The sequence below is a fragment of the Mus musculus genome, chromosome 17, assembly GCF_000001635.26.
Source record: "Mus musculus strain C57BL/6J chromosome 17, GRCm38.p6 C57BL/6J".
NCBI classification, from domain to species: Eukaryota; Metazoa; Chordata; class Mammalia; order Rodentia; family Muridae; genus Mus; species Mus musculus.
Window position 1 is genome coordinate 3166306 of NC_000083.6, and position 27581 is coordinate 3193886.

General features: G+C 39.9%; 1 protein-coding gene across 1 annotated transcript in view; it reads left to right on the forward strand.

Annotated features, from left to right (window-relative positions):
- Nucleotides 1-27581, forward strand: part of Scaf8 (SR-related CTD-associated factor 8) — an 83888-nt gene that overhangs the window by 51334 nt on the left and 4973 nt on the right. The window contains exons 7-18 of the mRNA NM_134123.3: nt 1658-1834; nt 3022-3101; nt 4798-4915; nt 10788-10919; nt 11306-11418; nt 11850-12043; nt 18759-18859; nt 19456-19569; nt 21284-21440; nt 23842-23975; nt 25512-25656; nt 26709-26777. Of these exons, the coding sequence (NP_598884.2) occupies nt 1658-1834; nt 3022-3101; nt 4798-4915; nt 10788-10919; nt 11306-11418; nt 11850-12043; nt 18759-18859; nt 19456-19569; nt 21284-21440; nt 23842-23975; nt 25512-25656; nt 26709-26777 (1534 nt within the window). The remainder of the gene's footprint in view (nt 1-1657; nt 1835-3021; nt 3102-4797; nt 4916-10787; nt 10920-11305; nt 11419-11849; nt 12044-18758; nt 18860-19455; nt 19570-21283; nt 21441-23841; nt 23976-25511; nt 25657-26708; nt 26778-27581) is intronic.

Here is a 27581-nt window from a genome sequence, read left to right on the forward strand (position 1 = left end):
GCATTAAAAGAAATTCGACGGTCTTTAAAATTTTCAACACTTTGAGGTAAAAGTTTCAACGCTTTGAGGCCAGTATTTCTTTAAAAATCCACAGGTCTCTCTCTGTGGATTCCTGTAAATTCCAAAATGCATTGTATATTTTCTTATTCCCAGAAGGAAGAGCCAGGGCAGTTACAGCGAAGTCAAGCTGAAACCAATACCCAACAGTGTAAAAAAGCTCCATATCTTACTCATGATCTGGGCTGGCTCTAGAGGATCCAGCAGTAACCTTTCTCTGGCTCTACTGCTAGCCACACACATATATGTCTCATTGGCTAAGGCCAGCTCTTCCTCATACCTCACTGTCCCTGGGGCCCTTACCACAGTCCTGGCATCTTCACTATGCTAGGATCATCACTGCCACTCAGGCTTCACCTTTGCTAGTGGCCTTCCTGGCTTCTTCAGGGAATCTGACCCTGTCACATAGTACTTCACCCCTCTTTATTTTATGTATGTGGTTGTTTTGCCTGAATGTCTGCACCATATTCTTGCCTAATATTCACAGAGGCTAGAAAAGTATGTTGGCTGCCTGGGACTAGGGTTACAGATAGTTGTTTGTGAGCTACCATGTGGGTGCTGGAAGTTGAACCCGGGGCCACAACTGAAAGAGTAGCCAATGCTCTTAATCTCTGAGCAATCTCTAGCTTCTTCTTTTTTTTTTTTTTTTTTTTTTTTTTTTGGTGGCACCTTCAATCATTTAAAACCAGTACAGTGTAGAAAGTACTTGGTAAATTATGGTGCCTGCCACCTGATGCAGTCTCAGTCCCCTGCTGTCCACAGTTACTGTGATGAGGAAATATTTCCCAGACAGTTTTCATCGTGGCTGCTTTTACAGGCCCAACCATTCAGCCTCCATTGTCCCAGCAAAGCATATTAGCTTTATGTCTTTAGGTTGTCCAGCTTCTGTAATAGCTTTCATTTCTGTGCTAAAACACAATGACTAAAAGTGACTTATGGAAGAGTTTATTTTCCTTAGATGATGTCCAGAGGGAGAAAATCCATAGTAGCAAGGAAAGCATGGCAGCAGGCATCTTGATCAGAAAAGCTGACTGATCACACTTTGTCACAGAGGAAGCCCAGAGATCACAACTTTAACTGCAAACCCAAGCCAAGAATTGAAATGAAGTGTAGCAAGGCTGTAAGTTCTCAAAGCCTGGCTCTATCCTCCAGTGATGCACTTCTTTGACCAGGCTGTGCGTTCTACCCCATGGCCCTCTTCAAGGTTCATAACCTCCCCAACAGTAGTACCATTATCAGGAAGACTACATGTTCAAACACATGCACCTACTGGGGCGTTTCTCATTCAAACCACAACACATAAAAACATTTTTCTCTGAAGGATGATAAAGTTTGTCAAAAATGTTTATCCAAGGGGGCTGGAGAGATGGCTCAGTGGTTAAGAGCACTGCCTGCTCTTCCAGACATCCTGACTTCAGTTCCCAGCTGAACATACGACTCAACAATCATCTGTAATGGGATCCGATGCCCTTTTCTGAAGTGTCTGAAGACAGCTGCAGTGTACTCAGATATATAAAATAAATAAATCTTTAAAAATTTGTTTATTCAAAAGACCGAGTACTGACCCAAAATTATGATAATATTTTTTTTTCCCTTCCAGCTTCAGCAGCTAATACAAACCTTACAGATACAGCAGCAGAAGCCTCAGCCTTCTATCCTGCAGGCCTTGGATGCTGGTCTTGTGGTTCAGTTACAGGCACTCACTGCACAGCTCACAGCTGCAGCTGCTGCAGCCAACACACTTACGCCCTTGGATCAGGGAGTCTCTTTCAACAAGGTAGTGATTAAAGCTACTGATATGTTACATGTGAACTGAAGGCTATTATATAGATTCTGCTGTGTAGATTATGTTTTATTACAGACTTGTGTGTTTGCTACTAATACCTAATCTGTCTGCCTCAGCCTCCCAAGTACTGTCTGTGTTCTATCATTTGCCTTGATAAAATAATCAGTATTGAAAGTTCAAAGAAAATTTTCTAGAAGTTAATATTATTGTATATTTTATGTATAGGCTTAACTATGGAAAAAGTGTTTTTAAAATTGAAACTGTTTTATGAATGATTTGTGTTGGTGTGTGTGTGTGTGTGTGTGTGTGTGTGTGTGTGTGAGAGAGAAAGATAGCCTCATCATAGTTGTCCCGAGTGTATCTTGGAAATGCTATGTGTGTGTATTTACATATGCACATACAAACATGTATATGCATGTTATTTCTGTTATAATTAGTTTCATAGAAAATCAATCCTGATTTCTTGGATAATGACTTGCCTATTTAATCAGTTGCTCCTAATTTATTCCTAGTAGGTAGACCACATTTTATCATGAAGTTATTGCTAGTTAACACTTGGTTATGGTCCTAGATGTTTTTTAAGCTACAGTTCCATAATCCTTCATTTTCTACTTGGTAGGTAATGACAGGTAGAGATCCCTAAGTCTGAGGCCAGCCTGGTCTACAGAGCAAGTTTCATGATAGCCACTACACAGAGAGACTCTGTCATGAAAAACAGTACTGTGCTTTAGTAGTTGTACTGCCTTGTCAAAATTGGTTCTGCTCTGGGATGATGCCGTATCCCTCAGTCCTCCAATGATTCCTTAACCTCCACAGGAGCCTTAAAACCAGAGATAGAGCTAAACCATCTAAAAACGTTTATACATACTTGTGTTAATGCTTAATAAATAAAGTAAGCACCGTGAGAAAAGAAGAACCAGTAATGCATGATTGTGAGCTCTGTTGAAAAATCACAACAGCAATGTTTTCAGACTTCATTGTGCACAAATGAATGGAGTTGCCTTGATGACTGTGTGAGGGGACTGCTGTATGTTACAGTCCTCTAAACATGTGTTCAGAATGCCTACTCTACTACAGAATAATGTACCATAGCACAGAACATTTACTTCGCATTTCAGTAGCATTTGTAAGATGCATGTTGGAAGCACTTTTTTAATTCGCCTTTCTCCCTTCCTTAGAAGTTGATGGATAGATTTGATTTTGGGGAAGATTCTGAGCATAGTGAAGAATCCAAAAAGGAAATGCCTACTCCTCAACTGTAAGAATTATGATTTTCTTTATACCCATGTTTTCTTTTTCTGTTGTTCTAAATACTGGGTGGAATGTTAGCAGACTTAAGAGTTGGAGTGAGTTTTTCATAAGTTGGGTTGTTTCAGGCTCTAAGCACCAAAATTGTGAGGGGCGGTGGGCTTGTTGTCTTAACAAGATTATTTGGACTCTTTTTTCAGATCTGTGCAATTGGTTGTGATATATCAAAGTTCCCTATAAGAAAATTAATAAGCATTAGTAACTCCAGTTGTGATATTTTCTTATATCTTTGTTGGCTTAAAATAATTTAGTTGTAAGAATATTTGTAATAGGTGGACAGATGCTTCTGTCAGAGTCCACTTCTAGAGTATTTGCCAATTTCTGAGAAGTACATTGAACTAGTTAGAATTAGGAATTCTAAGGATTGGAATTATATGGGCTTTATTTATTTCAATGAATGGAGTTTGTATTTTTATTTAAATTTGTTGCTTTCTCCCCTTAAATGGCTGTACAAAGCCCTGTGTTTGTGAGTGTGTTTATAAAGACCAATAGGAGAGTATGAGGTGGAAGTTGAGAGAGAATGAGTGGGATCTCACCCAAGCAGATGTAGCAGATCTTATATACCAGGATAATGTGTAAGAATACATAAGATAAAGTACATTCTTTTGACATAGGGACTTTCTTGGCAGAAGTTTAAAAATAGTATTGTAGATAGTAAACAGTGAAGTTGAAAGAGCCATTTGAGGTCATGTGGATGAGGGCGCTAAACAGTGTAAGACGTTGTTAATGGTCCTGAGGGGAGAGTCAGTGCTTTCCCACCTTCCGAGGAAAGAGTTTGTGGACTGTTCTAGTGTGACATGTTCTGTTGAGCTGAGTTCCTTCATTTTCTAGACATCAATTCAAACGCTGTGTATTGAAAGAAAAATCAGTAGACTCCAATTTCTTTCATGACAGCATCTGTCATATTTGAAGATAGATACCATTCTTCCCATAGGTTCATCTGCTCCAGGTGACAACAGTCTGGAGACCTCTCACCACCCTGCTTGTTCCTTTTAGGGCTCCCTCTTTATTCTCATGTCTTACCTTCTAGCACCCAGGATTACAGGGATAACCCAGAGTGCAGTTAAATTATTATTTTCTCTTATCTACACACGTTTCTGTTTACATACCTCATAACATGATGCTTTTTTAAAGGACACATACTCTATAAAGTTTATGGGCAGTGATAATTGTAGATTTTACACATCCTGATTGATAGGACATTTTCCACTGTCTCATGATTAAACGTGAGTTATTAACTTGATAATGTTTACACGTTTACCTTTTTTGAAACAAGTGTTTGCAGTTGTACATTACCATAATAAAAGTTACTAATTTATATGTATAGCATGTCCATTTATATGTGTAGCATGAGGCAGTGATGTCAGCTTCGTAACAGAGCAGCTATAATGCTTTTTTGTTGAAACGTTATTGAGTTCTTTCTCTTCTAATGGGTTGATGTTTCAGAGTATTCCACTTTGGTTATTAATATTTCAAAAAGAGAACACTGCAGTAGAGTTCCTTGTGTGAAGTGCTTTTGTGTGTGTGTGTGTGTGTGTGTGTGTGTGTGTGTGTGTGTGTGTTGTTGTTGTTGTCTGCCTGCTTGCTTGCTCTCCGTTCCCTTTTGTCATCTTAACATGCAGCTTCACCTTTTGTTTCTCACTCAGCTCTCACGTTTCAGAGTCTGTGAACAACTCCATCTTCCATCAGATAGCAGAACAGCTGCAGCAGCAGAACTTGGAGCAGTTGCGACAGCAGCTCCTGGAGCAGCAGCAGCCTCAGAAGGTCCGTGCTCCCCGCAGTTACTGGGCATTCCGGGGGACGCTTGAGTGGTGTTCCTTCTTAGTCTTTAGAGCTATTTGTTCATCTTTGTTTTGCCAGCTACTTTATGACCTTTCTAGTGTATTTCCTTTCAAAGACCTTTATAGCTGTGCCTATTATTAAAAAAAAAAAAAAGTCTGGCAGTGTAACGAAATGATGTATCAGCATGAATTTCATGATAGAAGACAGTGTATTTTGGAGTTAACATCTTAAAGCGTCATGTTTTCTCCTTTCTGCTGTACTCGTTTAGGAAGGTAATGGTAATGTTTAAGCAGATAAATATTAATGATTTTTAAAAGAAATTTATTGATAATGCCATGTGGTAGGAACTTCATTACAAATAGGAGAGGCATATTTTTACTTATAAATTTTCATGTGGAATGTACCATGACTACCATTTACTCCAGAGGAAGTTGAACTATACTGAGATAAAAGATCTAATGAAAAGTATGTAGCTAATGGTATAGAATTGCCTTTATTTTATGCATAACTAAGAGATAGGAACCCTTCTAAATTAATATGTAGTATCATCGTGTCATTTTGAGATGTTAGGAGTTCCAGAGATGCTAAGATGTGGAAGAAAAGAAAAGCTTCACTTTAGAAGTGATAAAATATGTCAAGTTACAGAGTAAGATTTAGTTTTACAAAAACCTACTTGGAACCTGTATGAGAAACACTGGTAGATAACCAACCATACTGGGCCTTAGTCACTAAAAGTGATCAGTCATGAATTTAAAACAACCTATAAACATACTTTACATGTGATTATATATTTTTAGGCAAGTGACACATATAATGATGGACAGGAAAGTAGTTCAGACCTAAGGTGTAGAACCTTTTCTCTAAAGAAGTCCAAATGTTTGCATAAACCCAGACTCTGGAACAGAGGTAACAGTTCAGGGTGCTGGCATCATGGACAGGACTTAGTACTTCCGAAGTTTAGAACAATGTGAGATACTGAGCTTGAACATGACTTTGTAAGTGCAAACAGTGTAACATGGAGGTGTCCAGAGATACTCGAGAACTCAGTTCTGATTCAGTTGATCTGTGTAAGAGGCATGGTATCGCAAAAGTGATATTCTCTTAAAACTACAGGAAGGTAAACATTGGCATGTTTGTGTGAGTCAGTCATAGAGGATAGTAACTACAAAGTTCATAGAGACAAGGGTGATGCTCTCTGTCCAGTAACAGCTGTACATAGGACAGGCTGAGCTTCTGTATGTAGCTCAGAAGCATTAGCAGAAGCAGCAAGCCAAGGCTGCACTCCCAATATGAAAGAGACTGGTCATTTGAGAGCAGCAAGTCTGAAACCAGCAAGTCTCACCAACCAGAGAACCAATTACTCATGTTTAGTTTCATAACTTTGACACATACAATAAAAAGATCCTTTTAAAAGAAAGAGAACTTAAGTTTCCATTGTCCAAAGCTTGTTTAATGATAAAAAATGCTGTCTTAGTTAGGGTTTCTATTGCTGTGAAGAGATACCATGACCACAGAAACTCTTATAAAGAAGACATTTAATTAGGGCTGGCCTACAGTCTTCGGTTGAGTTCATTATTACCATGTCAGGGCATGACAGTGTGCAGGCAGACATGATGCTGGAGAAGGAACTGAAAAGTTCTACATCTTGATCCACAGGCCGCAGAAAATTGTTTGCCACACTGGGCATGGCTTGACTATATAAGACCTCAAAGCCCACCCCAACAGTGACACACTCCTCCAACAAGACCACACCTAATAATGGAATTCTCTCTTGTCAAACATTCAAACACATTAGTCTATGGGGGCTATTCCTGTTCAAACTACCACACAGGAGGACGTTGTGTGATTCGGGGTGGAATGGGTGCTGTCTCCATGCTTGAGAACATTTGCCACTGCTTGCAGAGAACTGGAGGTAGTTTCCCAGCATTCATGCTGGGTGGTTTACAACCTCCAGCTTCAGGAGATCAGATGCCCAGGACACACATATACATAAATACAAATAAAAATTAGAGGAAGGGGTGGTTTTGAGAAAGGTTCTCATTATATATATATAGCTTTGGCTGTCTTGGAACACATCATGTTGACACGGCCTCGTACTCACAGAGAACCACCTGCCTTTGTCTAACAAGTGTTGGGATTAAAAACATCCACCACTGTGCCTGGCTCTAAAATCTTAACAACAATGAGAAAGACAGAATAAGATTTGCAGAAAAATCAAGTGCTTTTGTTAACATTAGATCCATGTATCTATCTATCCCTCACTAAGATGCTACCATCCTGCTCTGTGCAGGTCAGCCACAGCAACAGCGTACCTTGGGTTAAGGCCCTAGAATAAGAAAGGACATGCCTGAAAGGTTTAAGAACATTTGAAAAACTGGAATGTCTTTCTAATTAAGAAGAAAATGGCCAGAATTATAGAGGAATAGAAGCTTTATCATAATGATATGGTTTCTGTTGTGTTAGAGTTTTGTGGTTTTGCTGATTAGTAGGATAGTCAAAATATGTTACTCAAGATGAAATGCTAATAGTAAAATTTTAAGAGAATCTTTAAAATATTCACCTTAGTAATGATGAAGCACTGTCAGTGGGATGTCTGAATTTACTTTGTTTCAGAATATGATGGAACTGGCAATGGTGGCACATGCCTTTAATCTCAGCACTCAGGAGGCAGAGGCAGGCAAATCTCTTAATTGGAGAATAGCTTGGTTTCCTCAGCTAGTTCCTGGACAGTCAGGGCTACATAGAAGGATCATGTCTCAAAAACAAACAATAGCCAAAAAGAAAAGAAAAGAAAAGAACGAACGGAGGTGACACTCTGCTATATTGTAGATGACTTATTGTTTGTGGAGTCAAGTAAATTTTAGGATATTGATTATATGGAGTTATAAGAGTGCTGATTTACATAAATGCTGTCAGTGTATCACATGGCATTCAGTGACACCCTTGATAGACTTTGCTGTCATTTCTACAGATAAAACAGAAGCAAAGGATACCTGAAGGCAATAGAATAAAGGTACATAGGAGTGTTAGGTGCCAGTTTGAGAAGCCGATAGCTGATGTGATAGCCAGTGGTAACAGTGCTTTTGTATGTTCCTTGTTTATTATTGATTTGCATGAATACGTAGTTGTAGAAACTAGATGTGCTTATCAGGATGTAACCAGGAAAAATGTCACTTGCCTCCTGGATCCACTGAATACTTTTTTTAAATACAGAAGTGAGACTAAAGGAGTAGAGAGAACTTCACTAATTTTTATATAATTTCAATGTTATGAATCTTCTTCTTTGCCAACTAAATTGAAATGCTGATATATTTTTTTTTAAAGAAAGTGGAACAATCTAGGTTCTTGTTCCAAAATCAGTATTAATGCCCTGATGGGGGTGATGGTGTGGTTAGGTTGCTTCCTTTATTCTTCTTAGTACTTTGGTTTGACAGGTACACTTAGTGTGGTTCTGCTTTTTGTTTTCTTTTTTTCTTCGAGACAGGGTTTCTCTGTGGTGCAGCCCTGGCTGTCCTGGAACTTGCTCTGTAGACCAGGCTGGCCTCGAACTCAGAAATCAGCCTGCCTCTGCCTCCCATGTGCTGGGATTAAAGGCATTAGCCACCATGCCCGGCTTGGTTTTGCTTTTTTTAATTGGCCATAATCATTAGGGTCTAGAACATGCTATTTCTTTGCATTTCTCTCCTACTTTAATTAATATTATAAAGTGTATATGTGAGTTGTCTTTGCCATACACATAAAATTAAATGTCTTAGGTATCCAGTACCTAAAGAAGGCTAAACAGAGACCATAGAATTTAGTAAAAATCGAAAACTTTCCTGATGTGTGGCCAAGAGTTCTGTTGTTCCTGTACCGTTTAAGTATTTCAGCTAGAATTGCGTGAAAAGAGTTTGATATATTCTGGAAGCGCATACTTAACCTGAGGCTGGAGAGGTGGGTCAGTGATTAAGAATACTGGCTGCTCTTCCAGAGGATCCAGATTAGAATCCCACATCTGTGCTTAACCATTTGTAACTCCAGTCCCACAGGATCCAGTGCTCTCTTCTGACTTCCTTAGGCACTGCATGTGTGTTTGCACAGACAGACAGCAATTACTATGAAGTTAGGGGGAAAAAAAACAAAGGTTATACTTAATACCTTTTGGGTTCTGTCATGATTCAGGAGACAGTTGGTCTGCCATGACTTTTGCTTAATGTATATTTGTCAACTTTGAAACAAAGCTGCTTCTTTCTTAGATCCTAAGGATCTTAACAATTGTTATTTAACATTCTGCCCTGAATTTTATGATACTGTCTTTTCTCCTAGTTGTAAAATATATTACTTGTAAGAGTAATGTACTCTACATTTCCCTGTAAACAAATTATTATGTCAACTGGTTTAATGTGGCTGAAACACTATAGAAATCCCAATCTTGCATCAAATTATTTTATTGTAATAGTGTATAAAATAACCAGATATACTCAAGATACCAACTGTGTTACCATGTTGGTAATTTCCACGAGAATTAAATGGAGTTGTAAATTCAGATTGTAGCTATTGTAAGTTCACTTTTGTAAATAGCACAGTATTGACTAAATTTTTTTTTTTTTTTTGATTCATTAATTTTGGTGGTGCGCATATGAGTTTAGGTGACAGCTTCAGGGGTTAAATTCAAGTCCTAAGGCCTGCTGACAGGTGCCTTTACCCACTAAAATATCTTGTCAATACTCACATTCTGAACTTGAAATAAACCATTCACAAAACTCTTTATTATAGAAAAATACACATACGGGCTGGTGAGATGGCTCAGCGGTTAAGAGCACCAACTGCTCTTCCAAAGGTCCTGAGTTCAAATCCCAGCAATCACATGGTGGCTCACAACCATTTGTAACAAAAATCTGATGCTCTCTTCTGGAGTGTCTGAAGACAGCTACAGTGTATACACATATAGGAAAGAAAGAAAGAGGGGGGGGGGGGAAGGGGGAGGGGGAAGGAAGGAAGGAAAAGAAAAATACATATACTAAGGTGATAAAAATTTCTAAGGCTAATCAACTTCATGGTTACTCTGACACATTTATTCTCTGACTGCATTAGCAATTTTTCTCTAAGGTGTTTGAATAAGAAGACAGCTTGTAGAGATGGTGTGATGCAGTGAGGCAGAACCAAGTGCTCTGTGGGCCGCTCACATTCAGGATGCACACTCCTAATGACTCCAGGGGCAAAGCTTCCTAAGTACTATCTTAGTAGCTAGTTGGATATCACTAATATACACACTGTTACTGTATTGGGACTATGGAGACATTTGGTATTCCTCTCTTTGCCTTTGTTTCCTCAACGTGTACTAAAATGTAACCCGTCACAGGGAATTTCCTAACTGTTTTATGAATTCTTAGAGAACATAGTTGGGAAGACCTTAGTTAGGAATAGTTTTGCTAGATCACTAATTTTGGTAGTGACTTTTGGGTATTGTTTTGCCTCTAAGCGAGTAATGTGTGATTTAAGATTTTGAATATAAGGTTTTAATTGGACCTTTAGAGAATTTCATTGATACTTATTAGTCATGTAGTTGTAGGTTAATTTAATATGCTATCATTAAGTATTATCTCTGTATTACTCTGCAATAGTTTTTGAGACTTACATCATCTAACCATTTTATACACATACATGTAATACCTTCTCTATGGGACTTTTCCTTTTAAAAGTAGATTTGGATTCATTTAAAGTATAACTTCAGATGGATTTCTCTAGGAATGCTTTGTCATGAATATGACGGGGGTGGGGGTGTTCATTTAATTGCATTTAATTGCGATACTTGCTGTATTCAAGTTTTCATTTGTAAGAATGTTGTCTCAAGACATTTGTTTGTTCTCAGCAGGTAACTCCTCAAGATAGCCAGGAGGGGACATTTGGGTCTGAGCACTCAGCTTCTCCCTCACAAGGGAGTAGCCAACAGCATTTTCTGGAACCTGAAGCAAATTTAGATGATTCCATAGACATTCAGCAACAGGTAAAAGTCACTGTTTTCTGAGTCATAAAGGTCCAAAGTCCGTCAGGCCATGGTGGTGCCCACCTTTAATCCCTGCATGCAGGAGACAGAGGCAAACCTATTTTCATGAGTTCGAGACCAGCCTGGTCTACAGAATGAGTTCTAGGACAGCCAGAGCTACAAAGAGAAACCCTGTCTTGAAAAACTAAACAAAACAAAATTGTTCAAAGTCCTTTAACTGTGTAAGGTTTCTTGTAACTGTACTGTAGCCTAAATGTCATTTGTCTTGGGTGTCTTTTATACTCCCACCTCTGTGAGGCACTAATGCTGTATAGTAAAGGCAAAACTGCACTGGTATGTTAAATCTTAACTGGACTTTTTATATGCCCTTACCTTTGCCTTTCAAGGATATGGATATTGATGAAGGGCAAGATGTTGTTGAAGAGGAGATCTTTGAACCAGAAGCTAAGAAAGTAGCTGTTCGCTCAAGATCAAGAACTCATTCACGATCTCGATCAAGGTTCTATAATAATATTTAATAGAAATGTATACTTTAGTTCTTTGCATCAAGATTAAAAGAAATACTTAAGAATTTTAAAAAATTGTCTCAGGAAAAGTAATTGAAAACTAAAACCAGAAGATAGCCTTTGTTCATATGCCTGTTCTTTGAGTACTTTATGTAACAATAACAGCTGTTGTTACAAGATTGTGATTTTTGGATTATAGTTGTTGTAGTTGATAAAGTTTCAGACTTAGAATTCTTCATCTAGCTTCTGTTAGTAATGTGGGCATCTTTAGCATCAGACTGCAGTGGAACATGTTTCATAGTTGATTATACTATAGGATAGTTTAAAAGGTGTTTAAATATGACGAATGCCAAATGCCTTTTTTCATTCATTTCAAATTGAAAGACAATACTGTCAATAGAAGTAAAATAATTATTTTTTGTAGGTCACCAAGAAAACGAAGGTCCAGGTCACGCTCTGGGTCCCGAAAGCGAAAGCACAGGAAGCGGTCTCGGTCCCACTCGAGAGAGAAAAAGAGAAAAGCCTCACGCTCCTACTCCAGTGAGCGCAGAGCCAGGGAAAGGGAGAAAGAGCGCCAGAAAAAGGGCTTGCCTCCTGTCAGGTCAAAAACACTAAGTGGTGAGTGGCATACTTGTGTTAAACTTCTCTAGAGTCAGTGTCGGAAAACAGTCCTCTAGCTAGCAGAGCTTGCTGCAGAGATGTAGGGCCTGGCTTAGATCCTCAGCAGGAAACCCTGGAAAGGTGTGTAACTCTTGTAATAGGAATGTGACACTGGTGGATTCCAGGCTATCTAGTGTAGCCAATGTGGTGAGCTCCAGGCCAGCAAAAGACGGCCTCAAAACCAACAGCAACAACAAGAGAGCCCAGGACAGTTTTCAAGGAACCACCTGAGGTGGGTCTCTAGTCTCTACAGAACACACAAACAGCTAGCTTTGTACTATAAAAATATCTTACCCAATTTTATTTTCAGAGTAAGAAACTGAAAAGGGAAAGACTTGTTAGCAATTAAATGGCTTTGACTCAGGTTTTTGTGAAAGAAAAGCAGATTAGCAGATATTTGTAGAGTGTTTAATGCAATTTGTAAAGTATGGCTTGACCAAGGGTCCTTGAAACACACCAGGCTAATATTTGTAACATGACACAGTGACAACTGTCAGTAGTAGGTGTACAGTTATGAGTATTCAAATCTGTAGGATTAATAGGTCCACATAGATACCTATACTTTGCTGTATTTTTATATACTTATTTTTATATATTTTGTTTTTCATTTGAGTGTATGTGGTGTTGGAGATTCAAGTCAAGGTTTCTGTTCCTGCTATGTACAGAGTGTACTACTGAGCTAACCCTCTAGCCCAGCCTCACTGTAATTGTTAAATAAATTAGAAACTTGTGGGGTTTGTACAGGAAGAGAAATCCCTGCCGTACAACCCATTTTCCTCTATATTTTAATCTATTTTGTGTACTTAGAATAGATTCAGTCATGATAGGGTTTGCTTCAGGAGTTGGTTAGGGTAAGGATCACGTTAAGTACAACAAAGAGAGTTATTTTCCTCTCAAGTTCTGCTAGGGTTAATCCATTGTTGTTTGTGGGGAGAACTGATAGACTCCAGGTGAGCAGGGAAGCACTTGATTGAGAGCCCAAGAGCTAAAATAGACTTGTGGTATATTCTGTTGGTCTTCAAGTAAGTTTACTTCAGCATGAGTAATTGTTATAGATATCTGTGTGTGCACTTTTTTGCACTGGGATCACACAAATCCTAGGCTTTTTCTGTGGCTCTTGGAAAGTGAATTTAAGCCCTCCTTTGGAATTGCTAGAGCATATTGAGACTTGGGATCCCAAAATCTAAGGAAATGGCATCTTTTTGTAAGTTCTTGCAATTTCAGTAGACCTTGATATCTTTCTAGAACCTTCTCCATCATTAACAGCTAGTGCAACTTCTGAAAATCTTATTTATTCCTCATTATAAAGGGCCAAATTTAAATATTTTAGTGTTGGTTGACAAAATTAAAACTCAGATGATGATCCCCCCCCCCCCCCGCGCCTCCAAATCTCTCCTCTCCATCTCTGCTCTCCTTTATTAATAGGGCTGCTAATTATTCATTTACCTTGTGTCCACTTATTTCTCACCTACTTTGTGATACTGTTGAGCATTGTCTTAGGCTTATTGTTGCTGAAATATAACACCATGGCATGATGGTGAAGGAAAAGGATTATTCTTCTTAACATTCCACATCACTGTCATCATTGAAGGAAGTCAAGACAGGAACCTGAAGGCTGGCTGGAGTTGATAAAGAGGCCATGGAGGGTGCTGATTACTGGCCTGCTCCTCATGACTTGATCAGCCTGCTTTCTTACAGAACCCAGGACCCTCAACCTAAAGGTGTTCCTCCCATAGCAATCATTAATTAAGAAATTTCTCTATAGGATTGCCCCATCTTACGGAGGCATTTTCTGAGTTGAGGCTCTCCTCTCAGATGGCTCTAGCTTGACTCAAACACGTCATTTGTTAAGTATAACCTTGCCTTGATGTCCCCAAAATCTCAATACTAGTTTTATAGTATAAAACCTTAACAACCGTTAGTGGTCTCACAGTCTTTACAAATTTAAATGCTTAAAATGTTAAATCTTTTTAAAAATCCAAAAGTTTCAACTGTGGGCTTCTATAAAATCAGAAATAAATTAGTTTCTTACTTAAAGAAGGAAGAACCAGGGCACAGTCAAACTCTGAATAAGGCAAAATTAAACTTCAGTTGTATAAATAGCTCAGTGCCCAATGTCTGGCATCCTCCAAAGAGCTTGAAGTCTCCTCCAGCTCCACCCTGTGCAGCACACACAGCTTGTTTCCTATGATCAGCCTGGCTGCACTCCACGCTGCTGCTGCTGCTGCTGCTGCTGCTGCTGCTGCTGCTGCTGCTGCTTGTGGTTATTATCCCATGGTGCTGGCATCTCCAAAATGCTGAGCTTTCCCCAATACCCTCCCCTGGGCTCTCTTCAGGGAATTGAGCCCTGACACACAGTGCCAAGACTTAGCTGCTCTCCATGACCTCTTTATGCCTTCAAAACCACTATATTCTTACACTCTCAGGTTTGGCTACTACCACAAGGGACAGTCTTGGCTTGCTCTAAAATACAGCTTTTGTGTGCTAGCTCCAAGGAAGCATTTCTCAGAAGATTTTATTTTGGTGATGCTGGTCTCTCCCTTTAAAAAAGTTTTTTTTTTTTTAAAGATTTATTTATCATTTATTATATGTAAGTACACTGTAGCTATCTTCAGACACTGCAGAAGAGGGCGTCAGGTCTCATTACGGATGGTTGTGAGCCACCATGTAGTTGCTGGGATTTGAACTGGACCTTTGGAAGAGCAGTCGGGTGCTCTTACCCACGGAGCCATCTCACCAGCCCCTTTTTTTTTTAAACTGTTTATTTCACATGTATCTGTGTTTTGCCTGTATGTATGTGCACTATTTTTGTGCCTAATTCTATGGAAGTCAGAAGAGTGCTTCTAATCCCCTGGAACTGGTGTTAAAAATGGTCGTGAACCAATCAATGGTTATAGGCGCTGGGAGTTGAACCTGGGTCCTCGGAAAAAGCAGCTGGTACTTTAAACCCCTAAGCTGTTTCTCCAGCTCCTGCTGGCCTCTTCTTAATTTCTCAATTTTACGTGACCAGCACCAGTTATTATGGCCAAACAAAGGTTTCATTTATAGCTGTTCTGGTCTCTGTTAACCCCAGCTGTCACTCTCAGGTAATACAGGCACTGTACAGACAGGCACTGTACAGACAGGCACTGTACAGAAATGCCCTCTTTGCACCATAGCTTCGAGCAGTGGTTCCCCAACCTTCCGAAGGTTGTGACCCTTTAGTACAGTTCCTCATGTTGTGGGGACCCCTAACGTCATAACTGTAATTTTGCTGTTATGAATTGTAGTGTCAACATCTGATATGTAGGATATCTGATATGCAGGCTCTGTGAAAGGGATTGTGACCCACAAGTTGAAAACTTGTTGGTCTAGGCTGTCCCACATCAATCAGTGTTTGAGAAAATGCTCTGTAGGCTGGCCTACAGACTGATCTTACAAAGGCATTTCACAGTTGAAGTTCCCTTCACTCACTCAGATGCTTCTAATTTGTGTCAAATTAATAGAAAAACCAGCTGGCACAGGCATGGGATCCATTTTTCTCTTTTAAAAATTGTGTGTTTTTTAAGAAAGACTTGCATATATATATATATATATATATATATATATATCAGTGAGTTGTCTACATGTATGTATGTATGCACACGCCCGTGCATGCTTGGTGCATATGGAGATGAGAAGAGAATATTGACTTCTCTTTAACTGCAGTTACAGACAGCTGTGAACTTCCATGTGAGTGGGAGGAAATAAAACTGAGTTCCTATAAGAATAGCATGTGCTCTTAATTGCTGAGTCCTCTCTAGTCCCCCAAATGTATTCTTTTTGACACCTTATAATTATTTGTACTTACAAGGTACCATATAGTATTTTTATACATGCATATATCATGTAATGATTAAATTAGGCAGTTGACATATATAAAACTGAAATAATTATTATTTAGTTGTAGTCAGTGCTATAGAATGGCATTCCTCGATAAAAACTGCAGCTCATTTTACACACAGCATTGCAGTTTACATGTTAAGTAACACTATGGTAGAATAATTTTATACAGTTTTGCTTCAAAGAAAAAAAGTAGAAACTTAGGTATTTCCTCTAGAAAATATAAAAAAAAAAAAAACACAGCACATTCTAAACAGCTCAGTGCAGTAGATGTATCAGTGAGTAGCTGTGTCTAGTTCCTTTTGCTGTAATGCTAGTGCATTAGAAATCAAGCCACAGCCTCCACAGTTAGTTGCCTTCCCAGGATCAGCAGGTGCTGGGTTCTTCCTACTGCTGTAAACATAGAAAGTTGCATGCATGCAGTTATCATTTATGTAACAAACACTGTGGTGGAGTTGAAACAAAGAAACCAAACACTTTTATCTTCTTTCATGACTCATGTTGTCTTTCCCATAACCCACCCTTGAGCTCTCCTGATCTCTCTTCTGAAGTTTTAAACATATCCCCAAGTAGACTTGTGTACATGTATTTGTGTATGCACTGCAGGCTAGTTTCCTCCTGCTAGGGCCTCTTACCGTTCGAAGAAAGCCTTTTCCAGGTTCCTGCCCCTCTCTTAGGTTCTCTGCTTCTGTAGCATCAGCTTTTTAGTTTCTACTTAGTAGTCTGAGACGTGCCATGCTTTGTGTCTGTCTTGGCTTGTTTCCCGTGGTATGATTTCCCCTAGCTTATGGGTGTTCTACAAGCATCAGAATTTCATTTTCTTTTGTGGATAAATCATAATGAATTTATTTTCTATTGCTGGTTAAAAGTTCAGCAAGCACAGTGATGACTGTATCTTCCATTTAGTATCTCAAGACTTTCTTCACCCAGAAGCAGAAGCCGTTTCCTCTGGTTGCTCTTCTTTCAACACATTTGAAAGTGTGGTTATGTTCCTCACTGCTGCTCCTGGACACAGATTGTAGAATACAGTGCTTTCAGGGACATGAACAGATTAATGCCCCAAGAATCAAGTGCTCCCTCTCTTTGGGACTGAGAAGAATCATAATGACTTGTTAGGAAAAAAAATTGTAGAGCAGCATTGTAAAAAATAGGAAACATGTTAGCATAGCTCTTGGAGTCTCCAGGATAGTGTGATGAGGCAGGAGGTGTTACTGTGAGGTGATAAAACTTGAAAGCTGTTGACATCCAAATCACTGGGACTTGCCTCATGAAGCCTTTTACATGGCATTGCACTGCATGGTAGTGGAGCAGCTTTCTGTCACTATGACGTCAGTCAATAAGGTTGACTCTGCTCCGTATTTTCAATTAAGGTTGCATGTTCCTGCTCCTCAGACTGTTCATTATGACTGGAAAGGAGAACGAGGTAGAATGGAGACAGTAAGCTCCTTGAAGAACAGGCCCCCTTTGAGTTCTTAAAAGTCCACCACTCTTCAGTGGTACTATGGGCTAAAGACTAAGCCTGTGTGACATGTTAGACTTTGGGAAAAGCAGTCTTGTGGTCTCTTACATTAAAGATCTATTTTTACAAAATTGTATGTCTCCCTGTGTGTCTGTGTGTGTCTGTCTCCTATATAAGCATGTGTATGGTTCTGTATGCCACGATACATGTATGTAGTCTGAGGACAGTTTAGAGGAGACAGTTCTCTCCTTCCATCATGTAGGCTTCAAGGCTCAAACTCAGGTTATAAGTCTTGGCAAAGTAAGTGTTTATCTGCTGAGCAGGGTTTAATGTAAAATGTTACAAAGTTACAGACTTTGATGGAGCATGAGTGGAACATGAGTTGAGAATCACTCAGTGAAAATCTGTCAGGTAAAGAGCAACTAGCAGTCAGTACGTCTTTGTTACCTGCGTCTGAAAGACGTTGGAGTTCTGACTCCTGTTAGTGAGCTTGTCAAGGATCACACTGCAGGTTAAGTTAGCCCTAGGAAAGCCTGTTTCAGACCTTTGCTGTCAGGATTAAAGTGCTGGGAAATGACATGGACGAAACCCTAGGTGCAGTACATTAGCACCATGGAAATGTGTCAACTGGAAAAGGTATTAAAGAAGCACGAACAGTACAGTGTCTCCTCCCAACTTTTGTGCATTAAACAGAAGGTGCTTTCAGGGCAGAAGGTCAAGAGCATTTGCTGCTCAGTCATGAGGACAGAATTCAGGTCGTGTGCATCCATGTGTGGTGCTGAGTTTCCAATAAGTCCGTGCTCTTCTGCATACACATGAGTGTGCACACAGAGAAGTACTGTTCAGTTCATCTTCAACTCTTCCATAGCAAGTTAAAGAGTGCCCTGATTTATCCATTTCCTTCCCTATCTCTCTGCAAAGTATCATTTCCTTAAGGAACAGGAAGCTCATAGAGGTTTCAGATTTATCTCTGTATTAGGGAGAAATATCCACTGAGTCATTCAACACAAAGATATTAAGAAGGTCAACAGGTATGAAGTAGTTTCAAAACTTTCGTACTTTAGAATCAGCTGGGGGCTTTGAAAGTTTTTCTTCCAGTTTGATATACCATTGTTCTCTGGTGGTTGGACAGTGGTGTTGACAGGTGGTTCAACTCACAAGTTGATGACTTGCAGGAAGTTGGGTCTGTAGAAATGTAAATGGACACTAAGATCTCAGTCAGTTTTAAAGGTAGCAGTTATCTGTGTGTAGCTGTCAGGTTGTCTAAATGCTAAGTTTGAATTCTTGTTCTTAGTAATGCTCCAGGCCACTGTGTCCATAATGTGTAAGTCCTCTGCTTCTCTGTCCTGACAGTATGCAGCACTACTCTCTGGGTTGGCCAAGTGGACAAGAAGGCTACACAGCAAGATTTAACCAACCTTTTTGAGGAATTTGGACAAATTGAATCCATTAATGTGAGTATCTCTTGAGCACTGACAGTGTGGGCTTTCACTCTCTTTACTTCCCTTTCACCGGTGATCCTCGCTGAGTCTGACGTGTCCGACATGGTGATTCTCAGCTGGACACGATTTGTTCACTTTGTTCAGTCTTCTGTTTGCTATGCTCCTGAATTTGCAAAATATTCCTAGGGGTTTTATAGCAGTATGGCACCTCACCTAATTTCTTCAAGCCCTAAGTGTTTGTTAGCAAGAGCCCTTTCCTCTCCCTGTCTTGTCCCTCCCTTTCTTTCGTTTTACCTGCCAGCTGAGAAATGGTTTTTTGTTACAGTAGTAAGCTCTGTTTCTGTAGGCGAGGAACTAATAACATGTATTCAACATTTCACCTTTATTATGGCTTAGAATGGAAGCCGAATCAGGGTGGATTATGGGGCTTATTAAAAGTGAATAATAGATTGCATGTGCATTGTATCAATAAACAGAGTTAGAGAAAGAAAGAGAATTAATTTGGTGGTTTGGTCGGTTATCATACATATTCAGTTTTATGAGAAGCAAATATAGGAATGAATTTCCATCCTTCTGCTCTTTGTAAAGAAAGGACTTTTCTCTCATAGATGATTCCACCCAGGGGCTGTGCATATGTCTGCATGGTTCATCGACAAGATTCATTTCGGGCTCTTCAGAAACTGAGTTCAGGATCCTATAAAATTGGTTCCAAGGTCATTAAGGTAAGTTTTTGTGATTTACTTTGTGGTAGACTGATGAGTAACATTTCAGCCTCTTATGTCACAGTCACACATTTTTCATAGACAAGGTCATGTGAGCTTTCTTGTTTACACCATTAGAATACCCTAGTTCTTTCCATCCATTTCCGCCTCTTTGCTTCTTGATGTGGCTCAGATCCGGGACCTCGAACATGTTAATTTATTTTCAAATTTTTATTAGATATTTTCTTCATTTACATTTCAAATGCTATCCCTAAAGTCCCCTATACCCTCCCCCCGCCCTGCTCCCCTACCCACCCACTCCCACGTCTTGGCCCTGGCGTTCCCCTGTACTGGGGCATATAAAGTTTGCATGACCAAGGGACCTCTCTTCCCATTGATGTCCAGCTATGCCATCTTCTGTTACATATGCAGCTAGAGACACAAGCTCTGGGGGTACTGGTTAGTTCATATTGTTGTTTCACTTATAGGGTTGCAGACCCCTTCAGCTCCTTGGGTACTTTGAACATGTTAATTTAAGTATACAATTTTGTTGCTGCTGGTGGTGGTAGTGGTGGTGGTGGTGGTGGTGGTGGTTTTGAGACAGGGTTTCTCTGTGTAGCCCTGGCTGTCCTGGAATTCACTCTTTAGACCAGGCTGCCCTCAAACTCAGAAATCTACCTGCCTCTGCCTCCCAAGTGCTGGGATTAAAGGCGTGCGCCACCATTGCCCAGCTTAAGTACACCCTCTTACACTAAGCTGTACATTCAACCTTATCGCTAATGTTTCCAGCAAGCTTAGTTCAGTATTATTGAGTTATAATTAGGAATAAGTACACTAACTTAATAGCTAAAATTTGAGATTGTCTGTTCCTTAAGTTCACATCTATACAAGTGTGCCAGCTCAGGCCCCATTTTGGTTAGATCTTTTTTATTTAGGTTTGTCTTTTATTTACTTTTTCTCCCTTCTTTATATTATTTTTTTCTTATTGAAACCAGCCTTCTTCTAAAGAGTTTATTTGAAAGCATTTTTTTCTTCTTAGTCTTTAAATTGAGAGAGAATTTATTGTTTTCTAGTTCCTTCTGTGATTGACTCAGTTTCATTTGACTCTAGAGGACTGGTTTTCAACCTGTGGGTTGCAATCACTTTGATCACCTAAGACCATTGGAAACACAGATATTTACATTATGATTTATAACAGCAAAATTACAGTTATGATGGAGCAATCAAAATAATTTTAAGGTTAGGGGTTACCACCTGAGGAGCTGTGTTAAATAAAGGATTGTAGCATTAAGAAGGTTGAGGACCACTGATCTAGACAGAATGCATTTAGTCAGCTTCTACACCTAAATTAAAACTCTGAACTCTATTTCTATAGAGCGTGTGTGCCCATCTTTTACCATTGCTTGACTGTGTGTATGTAAACTCAGTATTGCTTATGTGCACTGGCATTGTGTACAGGGCTTTATTAAACTTCTGCTAACCATCCTAGTTATTGCCAGTGGAATTGAGATTCTATTGTAAAAAGTAGACCTCCTGTATTACCTCCTTAAATGAATTATTTAGGATTGGATAAGAAGTGGAAACAGATATTCCACTGCAAATCCCCAATGCAAGTTTAAACAAGTACTCAAGAAAAGTGAACTTTGTCTGTATTTGTTTAAATATGATTTCAAACTTTATTTTTATTATAGTATGACTGTGATCTTCCTTTTTTTCCTCTCTCCTTTCCCAATAGATTGCCTGGGCTTTGAACAAAGGTGTAAAGACAGAATACAAACAGTTCTGGGATGTGGATCTTGGCGTCACATATATACCCTGGGAAAAAGTGAAAGTAGATGACTTGGATGGCTTTGCAGAGGGCGGCATGATTGATCAGGAGACTGTAAATGCTGGTAAGAGCACAGCACACATCAGAAGGGTAAAAGAAATGTTTGGGAAGCAGAGGGAACAGTACTTATTCCCTGCATTTGGCTTCAAGAACTAAAAAAAAAAAAAGATGCTTTTTCTGATGTTGCCTATTCAGCGTTGTATGTTTCTGTAGGTGTCAAGGAATTGTTTAGAAAAGTACTGAATGAAAGCTTGCACATGTAGCATTTATTTTCTTTTATGACAACATTTTAAGAGAAAGCTTTGCACCAGGGAGGCTTTTTTGAGGTATTTTTAATTTCACAAATATTAAGTGGAAAATGTGAGTTCTAGAAGCTTCTTACAGTGGCAGACACTCTCAAGCAGGTTCGGTTGCTGTGGTATAATACTAACACTTCATATTTTGCCTATAACCAAATGATTATATGGCCTGCTCTTTTTTAAGATAGCAGTATTAACAGCTACAACCAGAAGGGAAAATTCTTAATATTTGGGATTAGTGCAAGGTACAGTATGTTCTTTGTTTCTTCTTATCGTAGCTCTCTTATCAAAGGTACCTGCTTTCCAGGTAGTTGTCCTGCTTAGGATCATAAGCAGACAGCTCTTTGATAATAGTGCCTTCTGCCTGGAGATGGCCCTCATGTAGAGGCCATGTTTTTAGCATAAGCAAGGCCCTTGGTTTGAACCACAGGACCACCAGATAGATCACCGAAATTTATTATTTGCTTTCTGTGCCCTATGGCTGTTTTCCTAGGACAGTCCTTTTAGTTGTCTGAACTTCTGCTATGGCAGGTTGATTCTTCAGGAACTGATGTTATGATAGTGAAGCAGAGTCATCATTGACAAATGTGTCACAGGGTCCCATGGCCTACATTCTGGGCTGGAGTCTACCAATGGCATGTTCTGAAAAAGTAGCTCTGTGGGACCACAGCCATACTTGCTTGTGTACATATTTTTTAGAACTCATTTTCCCCTTCTTCCTCTTCTTCCTCCTCCTCTCTCTTCTTCCTCATCCTGCTCCTCTTTTCTTCTTCTTCTTCTTCTTCTTCTTCTTCTTCTTCTTCTTCTTCTTTCTTCTTTCTTCTTTCTTCTTTCTTCTTTCTTCTTCTCCTTCTTCTCCTTCTTCTCCTTCTTCTCCTTCTTCTCCTTCTTCTCCTTCTTCTCCTTCTTCTCCTTCTTCTCCTTCTTCTCCTTCTTCTCCTTCTTCTCCTTCTTCTCCTTCTCCTCCTTCTCCTCCTTCTCCTCCTTCTCCTCCTTCTCCTCCTTCTCCTCCTTCTCCTCCTTCTCCTCCTTCTCCTCCTTCTCCTCCTTCTCCTCCTTCTCCTCCTTCTCCTTCTTCTCTTCTTCTCTTCTTCCTCCTCCTCCTCCTCCTCCTCCTCCTCCTCCTCCCCCTCCCCCTCTCCCTCCCCCTCTTCCTCCTCCTCCTTCTTCCTCCTCCTCCTTCTTCCTCCTCCTCCTTCTTCCTCCTTCCTTCTTCTTCCTCCTTCCTTCTTCTTCCTCCTTCCTTCTTCTTCCTTCTTCTCCCTGTCTCTCTCTCTCTCTCTCTCTCTCTATTTACAGTGGCAAGTATAGTTAGAACAGAGAGATCACCTGGTCCATAGAATCTTTACTCTGTACTTGGGAAAACCATATTCTACTCAAGAAACAAATAATAAAAAAACACTGTATAATACTTCTGTGTTGGTATGAGAAGAAATTGATCACAGATCAGGTATGGTGATGCACATGGCTCAATCCTTGATGTTGAAAGACATGTGTTCTCTATGCATCTGAAGCCAGCCTGGTTCACATAAGAAGTTCAACCCCAGGCTGCATGATAAGACCAGTGTGGGGCAGGGGAATGGAAGGGAGAGGGAGAGGGAGCAAGGTGCAGTCAGCTATGGGTGTGTTAATTGTAAAAGGATGTATAGGTCCGTGGGGTGGAGTATAGCTGAAGAGTTGAGACATGTGTCCACTTTGGAAACAGCGCACTAGAGCCTAATCAATGTTGAACAGAGGAGATCAAGGCAGATGTACAGAGAAGTAAAAGCTAGTCATGTTTGTTCTTTGCTCTAAAAAGATGGAGGCCGGTGATGGATTTCATGTTGCCCAGCCTGGCCTCAGATTCCTGTCCTAGTGCCCCGACCTCCTAAGTGCTGGGCTGTGGATATGTGCCACATGCCTAACTAATTCCATTTCTTATGTTCTTGTCTTCTTTGGAATATTTCTCTGCATTAGTTCTTCATCAATTGTGCTTGATGGTGTACAGAACAGGGCTGGTTATTCAATCAGGAAACCTGTATGAAATGTCACTGTTACAGCTTAGTGTTGTCACTTTTATCTCGTATGTAAAATTTTGAATTTGCCAGGGGTTTAGATGTAATGTAAATGGGAAAATGAACTGAAAAGCTGTGTTTAAAGGAAATCAATTTCAAATATTTTGCTTAGAATGGGAAACTGTGAAAGCCTCAGAACCTGTTAAAGAGCCAGTGCAGACTGCACAGAGTCCAGCTCCAGTTGAGAAGGAGTCAGTGGTCACCACACAGGCAGAGGTTTTCCCTCCTCCTGTCGCCATGCTGCAGGTCAGTGCTCGCTGCTCTTGGTAGCCTTGCATCTTCCCGTCTGATTTTATTCTTGTATAACAGTTGGAGGCTGCTATCCACATTAGACAGATAGCTTGTTGTCTTTTAGATGTTAAAAATGTCCTGCATGTGCAATGGTGTTACTGTACTAAATTCATGAAGGTTGCAGTGCCCTTGGACTTGGAGGATTTTCTCTAGATTTATGCTTTCTGTGTAGCAGATTTCTATCAATACTATTATTTGACAATTTTATTAGATTAATAAAATTATTTTAATGGATTTAGTGAATCATTTTGAAAAGTCATTTATACTTAAATGTTTGTGTATTCATACGCTCAGTCATGCACTGCTCTAGGAGCCCCGGGGCTTGGGAAGCGTCCATCAGTGGTAAATGCGCAGCTTTCACTGTCATCCAGGGAGACTGGACATGTGAAGAGAGGACTCGGTCCTCTGTGTAGGAAAAAGAGCATGTGCTGCTCACGAATATCTGCATAGCTGTGTGCCATCTTAAAATGCTAGCATAGGGTACATCTAGCTGATTTAGTAGCTCGTAAAGGTGGTGACGAAATTAGCCATTTCTGTATCTGAGGAATCAAAGCTGAAGGAATAGGAGAGCAGTAGGAGAATAGGAGAGTGCTTCACAATAGGAGAGTGCTTGACTCATGCCTGTAAGGTCAGCTCTCAGAGAAATGCCTCTGTCATTCTGGGTGAAGGGAACCATTGCAGGAGTAGGGTCAGAGAATGACCTGTTAAGTTATTCACTATACTGCTTATAGTGAACAGGCTACACCAAATATCACAGAAGAGATGGGCTGAAAATAACTAGCAATCTAGATGAGAGGTGAATGTGACATGGAGAAGACGTAAGGAAAGGGAGGAGAGGTGGCAGGTAGGAGATGACTTAGAAGAGGGTACAGCCATTGGGACTGCCTAGTGTATTAGATTTGGAGTTGTGCAAAAAGGAGACAAAGATACTTGCTCCAAGAAATTACAAGTATGGGAAGTGCTATTTTCCGAGAATAGAAAAAGATGCAAGAAGACTTCTCTTGGGAATAACAGTTGGGAATTCATTTTATGCTATGCATGAGACCTTTGAAGTGCTCTTTAGGGAGTGAAGTTGAGATGCTGAGCAGACCTGACAACATTTGAGGGTCAGGAGCAAGGGAAAGCCATGCTGGAGAGATGTTTTGGGCTTTTTGTAGCTCTGATGAATGAAAGATAATTGTGTTAAGATTAGAAAACAAAGTTTTGAGAATTGGGTGCCCATGGAAAGCTGCTACTGCCTTGCTTCCCAGAGTAGCCTGGCAGGCAGGTGCTAATGAAGGCTGAGCATCAAGCCGGCTGACTATAGGAGGTTGCTTACAGTCTCAGGTATGCTACCTATTGACTAAACACTGTGTGCAAAAAGTACACAAAAAGAGAAGGACAGATGTAATGATATTCATTACTTCCTGCTTTAAAGAGTGTATAGTAATCCGTATTGTATAGTCACTTTTGGTGGGCACACTGGTTAACAGACATTTTCTATTCACAAAGATTCCTGTAGCACCAGCTGTTCCTGCAGTTAGCTTAGTTCCTCCAGCGTTTCCTGTGTCGATGCCTGTCCCCCCTCCTGGATTCAACCCGATCCCTCCACCTCCTTTTCTACGAGCAAGTTTTAACCCTTCACAACCACCTCCTGGTAAGGAATTTCTATCTTACTCTTTTAACTCTATAGTGAATGTTGTGAGTATTGTGAATGTTGGCTTTGCGGCCTCAGTTCCATATAGTGGTTTGCAGACTTCAGCACAGGACGGAACCAACCTTAGTGTCTGTTCTCCAGACTCTCCATCTGTTGGCTCACACCTTTCAGCCTCCTTATTTAACTTAATAGGGACACTATTAAAAACTGCAAAGCAAGCCGGGCGTGGTGGCGCATGCCTTTAATCCCAGCACTCGGGAGGCAGAGGCAGGTGGATTTCTGAGTTCGAGGCCAGCCTGGTCTACAAAGTAAGTTCCAGGACAGCCAGGGCTATACAGAGAAACCCTGTCTCGAAAAACCAAAAAAAAAAAAAAAAAAACTGCAAAGCAGCAGGTTTATAATTTGGTCATGTGGTCAGTAGGATCTTAAAAATGTCATTAAATTTTAAGATTTATTCAAGAATTTAATAGAATTTAACATAAAATCTAAAATGAACAAATATGTTAACCTAGTGGTAAATAATGCAGTATGTTAAAGAAGTAAAGTGAGGCAGGTGGATAGCAGTGTGCTACCTACTATGACCAGGAGGATGAGCACTCTCCTTGCCATCAGCATTCCTACATAACAGCCTGATTCCCTAGCTTGTGATACATATCAGTAGCACAGAGCTTTTCACAGGATGTTAATGAGTGAATAAATAGAATGTTATGATCAGGATCACTGCTTTATCTGCCTTATGGGAATCAAGTAAAGTATGTATAGACATCATTTTTAATTGGAAAATAATGCACGGATCCATCAGCATGGTAATAGAGGCCATTTTAAAACGAAGGTTTTGTTGGTCTGGTGGAGCACTGAGGTCCCCATTCCTCAGGAAGTTGAAGAGAATGACCTAGTCCATGGGTTCCATAACAGCTGGGCAGCAGAGTGAAAACCCCATCTGAAAACAGGAAGACAATGTGGATGTTCATTTAGAACTTCTGAAACCTTTGATTTAAAACCAGTAATTTTCTTTGTGCTGTTTTACTTTGGTCTTTTTTTCTCCCATGTAGGTTTTATGCCACCTCCAGTTCCCCCACCTGTGGTACCTCCCCCTGCAATCCCACCGGTAGTACCAACATGTGAGTTTTTGATTTACAAAGTGATTTACAAAGTCTGTTTTATTCTAGGGAGTCTTGTATGTTTGTGCTCATTCCTATAAAATACTGGTTTTTCAACGAACATGTGTTCAATGATTCTGAACATTGACAGCATCTCACAGTTCTTACTCATATATAGTCTCAGTTGTCATTGCATAACCTGCTCCCCTTAGTCAAGAGAAGCCATCCATTGTCATTGTGATTTTGCTTGGTTGCGTTTACTGTAAATGTCTTCCTCTAGAGCCCTGCTGCTCAGCTGCTTTCTAGATACAAGACTGCTGTAAGGTGGAAGTTAGTGCCAAGGACTTGTTTGTTTATATCATGGATCACCTTTTCCCCACAAGGACACAGCAACATGTCCTAGACTCGTACCATATCTCACTAGTGTCTTTCTGTTCATTTTGAATAAACAGATACTTTTTAACAAAACCAAGCAGAAAGTACAGAAATTATTTGTGTGCCTCTGTCCTGGCTTGTGCCAGAACATCATCTCCACTTATTACCATCCCCACTAGAGTGGACCTAGGCAGAGTAGATTGACTATCTATATACCTTAGGTATAATTCTGATACATAATTTATACTATGGTTTGCTAACTTATTTAACAGTGTTAAGATTGAGGATATCCAGGTATTGCAATGAAACCATTGAAATAAATGTTTGCCTGTTAAGTTTTTAATTGTTTGTATTTGTTGATTATTGTTAGTTAAATCCATTTATCATTATTAATTGCAAATTAGTTATCTTTCTAAGTAGTACTTCCTTCTGCATTCCTTTCTTAAGGTT